The sequence below is a fragment of the Formica exsecta genome, unplaced genomic scaffold (genome assembly GCF_003651465.1).
Source record: "Formica exsecta isolate Colony F162 unplaced genomic scaffold, ASM365146v1 scaffold122, whole genome shotgun sequence".
Lineage (NCBI taxonomy): Eukaryota > Metazoa > Arthropoda > Insecta > Hymenoptera > Formicidae > Formica > Formica exsecta.
Window position 1 is genome coordinate 2,839,828 of NW_021848556.1, and position 6,352 is coordinate 2,846,179.

Below are 6,352 nucleotides of genomic sequence, written 5' to 3' on the forward strand. Positions count from 1 at the left end.
TAATAAAGATAACTCTGTTAAATTTACAGTAATACTTTAAAAACAATTTTTATTTCGTCAACATTACTTAAAACAAAAAATTTAAATTACTTTGAAAATTATTACATTATCTTTATTTCTAAAGATAAATATGTGGGGGATCGTTAATTTAAAATCTGTTAACTAACATAAATTTGATGAAATTGGCAATAAAAATGCATCAGTATATTCTTATATTGACATAGCTTATTTCTCTACATCATTTTTATGTATTTAAAAGAATACTGTTCGAAAATGAAACATAAAAAAGCAAAATGAAACTATCACAGATATGATTGCTGGCATGTTATGCATAGCAATTGAAGTTTAGTAATAAGAAATCACCATTGACATTTAATATGAATATAAGAGATAAATTCACGTTGTAGCCCTTGGAGAATAATAGAAATTTCCTTAAAAAAAATAATGTAAAGAATTACAATAGTTTCAAATTAATTCTTTAGTAATTGTTTCATTTTATCTAAAAATTAGTTTAAGTTATACACAACATAAAATAAAAATACATAATAGATAAGTATAAATGTTTTTGCAATAATATAAATCAACACACAATAATTATAAAGTAATTGCGATGTAACGTACAGTAACATATAGTATAATATATGCCATATTTCTTTCTTTTTATTTCATAATATTATAAATTTTTATTGTAATTAATGTGCGCGTAAATAACTTTTTTTTTTTTTTTTGTCGAACGTAATTATTTTTTGCACACGATATTTCCAACGCGATAGTTAACCTGATCTCATTGCTCTCCGGAGAGTTACACTTTTTAAATTATATTTTTTAATTATTGATTTATATGACACATATTAGCACATTAAATAAGTGAAATATCTTACAAGCCAAATCATCCCGATTTATTTCTTTATTAAAAAATTCAATGAAGCGCATATTTTTTTTTAAAAGCTTGAGAAAATTGATTGTTTAAGTGATCTCTGTAACAGATAAAACATTTCAATATAATACAAGCAGCTTGCAATTATCTAACATATGGGAAATCTCGTTATAGCGAATAATTATCAAGAAAATAACTTGTTTATTATTAGATAGATATATAACATTGTTATTAAGATATGAAGTACCAGAAAATAGTTGGAAAGTTTGCGATTATTATTTTTTAGAATATCAAAAGTCGAAAATTAAAAATGTTCATGAATTAATTCATGATTTAATCGTGTTTAATTAAATCGAATGAATTTTATGATTTTGAATACCCTGATAATATCCGTTGATCGTGTACTTGGGTATGTAGCATATACTAGTACGTATAATACGCATGTGTATGTGGCAGTATATATAATATATACTATGCATAATATGTATAGCAAAATAATACTTTGTTATATTATTTTGTTATATAAAATTTTATGTTAATGCAAATATGCGTAGTTGAACGCAAATGGAAAATGCAGTTTTGTCATTAAGCAATGAACTACATCAGGTGTTTTTAGGAGTTTATTACGCTAATTTTCATGTAGGATGTTCTCTATATCTAGATTATATTTGCGTTCTCTTTCGAAGAGAAAGAATCATAACGTCCTGATTTCTTTTTATTGGAATCATTCACAAAATTTTTATTGATTGAACATTTTTATGAATGATTACGCGCACGTTTTTCCAACTAGTAAAAAATTTTTATATGCATATAGCCGAAGGGCTATTGAAGATATAATATTTTGCTCGCTCACGCGTTACGGCTAGATCACTGAATTATTACACTGTTATTGTTAGATTTGCATCACCAAGCAACAAGAGCGAACTGTACACGTCCATCTCTTTAGCCTTTTCATTGATACGCTCATCTTTCTGGGCCCGTTTTCGTCTCATTTCTTTTTCCATTTCCAATCCCTCTTCCGGCGATTCGTTTGCTTGATAAGATAGTATCCTTATTATGCACCAAACAAGTAGTATCATGCCGAATAAGAACGCCAGATATAAAACCATTTCCTCCAAAATCGGCATGAAATTTATATAAAACCAGAAACGTAGTTGCATCGCGGTCGGTAGTTCGTACATTCCCTGAGGAACAAAAGATTTTTTATTGAGGTGTTTACGTGCGTGTCATCGTTCAACGAATCGGACAAATTCGTGGAGCAAAATAATGGAATATTTTGTCAACGCTATGAATAAGATATAATAGATATAATATAGAAAAATATTCTCTTAAATAGAATCAATATATTATTACTGATAAGTATAGTTTCAAATGTAGGATTGAAAACAGTAAGATCTTATTGAGAAGCAGTTAGTGGCTGATATTCTAATGAAATCTTACTGTCATAATCAGTGAAATAAGACGGAGGAGCGAAGTGTAAGTGTTTTCACTAAAGATTAATGAACTATTCATTGATCTTCCGTTAAATCTTATCATTGTTTTAATCAATGACATATTATTCAATTTAAAATAGATATAATACAGAGGTAACTCTAAATATGTATCAATCTTTTGGCTAAGCTTTTGTTAGAGAAAAATATTACAAATAATATTTTTATTTTTTTGGTTGAGCATATTTTTTGATATTTTATACTTACGATTTCAAACCATAGTAGTGGAAGCGTCATATGACTGAATTTCTCCACCCTAGCCATGTGTCCGATATCTTGCAGGGCCATGTTGATTTGAAATCGGAATGCCAGGTCCACGGGTAACCCGGATTTTGGCTGAATGAAGAAGTAGGATTCATGTAGGTCCTTTGTAGGTTCCAATCCTTCGATAGCTTCTAATAATGACGGGTCGCTTTTATAGAAATGTGGATATGACAGGGCGATAGGAAATCCTGCAACAAAACGGATAATATTTACATCTATAATATCATTTAAATGCAATCTTGTTCCGCTTGACAAATTAAATTCGGAAACAAGAATATGATGTACGAAAGATATCTCTCACGCACTTCACTTTTAAAAAAATTTTTTGTAATATTTTAATACGAGTAATTTTTAATATGATTATATATATGAAATACCGTAATATATATAATATCCACGGACTAAAATTTATAACACATAATTTGCATTTGTATTAATATAACTATCAGGCCTTTTTCATTTTTCACATTTCTTATTTATATTTTAATGCCTGATATGTATAATGGGAAATCGGCAGATACTAAAACAATTTGACATTGATTTTAAATTAATAGGTGATTTTAAATCTGATAAAAATGTAGCCTTTTCGGCGATAAAATCGTCGGAATATGACACGAGATGTTAACACGTTTGTAATTCTCTGTAAAGTGTCTTGCGTCGTTCGTTACTCAATGGAAACAGCTTCTCGCGGTCATCAATGTCGTAATCATCGTACATGACATAATGTTACTATCATGAATGTTGTCCGATGCATCAGTGATGTTCGATCGCTTGTTGCGTTTTATCGGTACAAGTGCATAATATACCGTACCGGTGCAAAATTGCTGCATCGCATTAATCTTGAAGATTCGAGTCGAATGTTCTGGATCCGCTTATGAAAGCGCAAAAAGGCAAATCAATCATCGCTAATCGATTTGCGCGCTACTTATTATTAGAGAGGAAAAGACATGACAGCAATTTTTTCGTTTATTTTTTTTATCCTACATGCGCGCCTTTCTAGTCAAAACTGCCGATTTTCCTTGTAATACGATGGAGGCAATCGAAATCTTGCGACACGATTTCAATGGAGAAAAATCGGATGGCCACGATCGATACAAAATATGTAACGTAAAAGTCGTAGATTTCGTGATGCAGATTGAAAAGTTTATATGTATTTCATAACATGTACGAGAGCCAGTTAAGCATCGTGTTTAGTAATAATATAATAAATATATATACTAAAAAATATATTATATATATATATTATATTATAATTCGAGGGGGTAATAACTAATAATAATAAATATCAAGCAGAAAAAATACTAAGTGTATTAATTTGTTTGTCAAAAGTCAATGTCGCAACAAGTCTATATGAACGTTTCGATAATAATAATAATTTTTTTTCAATTAGAAGTAATCCAGCAAAACATTGATTAATTAGTATATGAATATCTTACCGTAGTAACAATCGGTCACGTCGATTAAACCGGGTTTCAAACAGCGTCCTTTACGACAGAAGCATTTGTTTTCTGGATTCACTGCTCCGTTGTCCAATTCATTCTCCACGAACGCATATTGATACGTATGCAGACCCTTTATTTGCTTCTCTCCGATTCGCATCTTTGGAAAAAAGAGATATTATTATATACAGAAGAAAAAGAAAAAATACAATTTTTATTTAGTAAAAAATTATATATGTTGAGATATTCAATAATTTTTAACTCATGATTAATAATTAAAGGTTTATGCCACTTATAAGTGCCAGTTTACGTTACTCATTGGAATTTTAATTCGGGATTATAGAAGAAATTTAACGTTGTGAGTTAAGGAGTGAAAAAATATGAAATTTTTGCGCCTAGATATCGACGCCAAATTGCTCGAGGGATACACCCGAGAATTTCCTAAGAGCAATTTACGAGCTTATAAGTGCAGAAAGTTAATAACAGAATATTGGCATACACATCGCATGACTTGGCACAAGATTTTTAATCGGACGAGTTAATCATTTTGTCGAAAGGATTGCAATAACCAAAATTACCATTCGTTCGCTCCGGCACAGGCTCTTGCGAAAGAAGAGGAGCGTATCGTTCGGTTCAATGTAGCTTGGAAACTTGACGCCGTCGCTCGCACCATGCACATTCGCGCATTTTCCGGTCCATTGCGGTAGGTTTACGTCTCCGTTGTACGTATCAATCAAGCCCGACATTCGATGATCGATCTCTCCCGTATAAATGGTCTCGAAATCACCGTTAAAATCGTACATCTATAAAATGCAGTAAAACGTAAAACTTGTATTATTAAGAATCTTGAGTTTTGTAGAATTTACGTTACTAGAATAATAAAACGCAATTGAAAAATAGGCCGTACAAAATTTTTTTAATTAATTACCATAAATAAATAAATTCTAAATTTAGCTAGTTTTATTAATTACATTTTATTATTATTTTTTTTTTTTTTTGGAGCTATTATGGCTCGTATTAGATCTCGCGTATTAAAGAAGTCGTTGTTTAGACTATTTCTTACTCTATCGATTAATCCCAGCTTATCGAATTTGATCCAGTTGGGCATCACTTGATTGCCGAGAGTAACGAGAGTCGATTGGTAGCCGAACATGAACTCGCGCGCAGTCATTTCAACCAGAGGATGGGTGTCCGTTCGACGAATCAACGTGTTGAGCCCCCATCTGGATATGTACGAGGCGTCTTTCATCACGTTCGTAATGCTCTTCAACCGTAGAAAAAAAGTAATGTATGATTATCCAGGTTAGATTAAGTAAAATTACTATTATTTGTCCAATTAAAAAATTGATTCCATTTCGATAATCTGTTATTATGTATAATTATATAATACACATGAGGCTTTGCCTATTCATTATTTGCGTATTCTACACATACGCCATCGTGCAAAAGATCAACTTGTTGACCTTATATGTTATTTGATTCTTGCTCTTGTCGTCTTAATAAATCAGAAGAGATTTTTACATAATAAGTAGTGACAGGTGCATAATTGGTCGGCACTATGCACAAAAGCAATATATCATAAAACGACTGAATTTATATATAATTGTAAATTTCTAAAAAATACATGTTTTTAATGATGGTACGATAATGAATAATGATTTGTCATCCTCAGTGAAACATTGACGAATTAATGAATTAGTAAAAAATTAATTTTGCATATTTGTTAATTTTATAGAATTAGGAAATAAAATAATTCTACACATAGTTGTGGGTGAATAAAGTATATAATTTTATATTTTAAACTTAAGGGTCACCAGAACATTCTGCATTATACTTTTCTTATTTTTTAAAAATAAAAATAAATAAAAATGATCGGATTGTATAACGGACTATATATTGCCGGAATAACTCATTGTCCATTAACATCCATCAAGTTCTGCGTCGTATCTATTATTATGTTCTGTCTTGTATCTATCATGTTCGTGTCATTTTAATATATGCGCTCTTTATCGAATTAAATGTAACATGTCAATATCATTCAAGAAAGGAAAAAATAATGCGTTGCAATCTGCAGACGTTCCATTTCCTTGTGATTGCCAGGGTCATTGACTTTATTGATAATGCGAGTAACATTGCAACAATAATAATGACATATGTGAGAACTGAATGTTTGTATTCAACACGAAGCTATTCTACGATTTTTATCCACATTTTTATGTGCTTTTTTACTTTAAAAATCAACTTATGCAATTATGCAAAATTAATTTCTCAGTAATCTTTCC

General features: G+C 30.4%; 1 protein-coding gene across 2 annotated transcripts in view; it reads right to left on the bottom strand.

The window, feature by feature from the left end:
- Positions 1 to 176: 176 nt before the first annotated feature.
- LOC115244532 (scavenger receptor class B member 1-like) overlaps positions 177 to 6,352 on the bottom strand; it is a 36,257-nt gene continuing 30,081 nt past the window's right edge. For both annotated transcript variants that reach the window (XM_029822236.1, XM_029822228.1), the window contains 5 exons: positions 5,134 to 5,334; positions 4,649 to 4,873; positions 4,068 to 4,230; positions 2,575 to 2,819; positions 177 to 2,061 (listed from right to left, as the gene is read on the bottom strand). In XM_029822236.1, the coding sequence (XP_029678096.1) occupies positions 1,756 to 2,061; positions 2,575 to 2,819; positions 4,068 to 4,230; positions 4,649 to 4,873; positions 5,134 to 5,334 (1,140 nt within the window). In that variant the 3' untranslated portion in view covers positions 177 to 1,755. The remainder of the gene's footprint in view (positions 2,062 to 2,574; positions 2,820 to 4,067; positions 4,231 to 4,648; positions 4,874 to 5,133; positions 5,335 to 6,352) is intronic.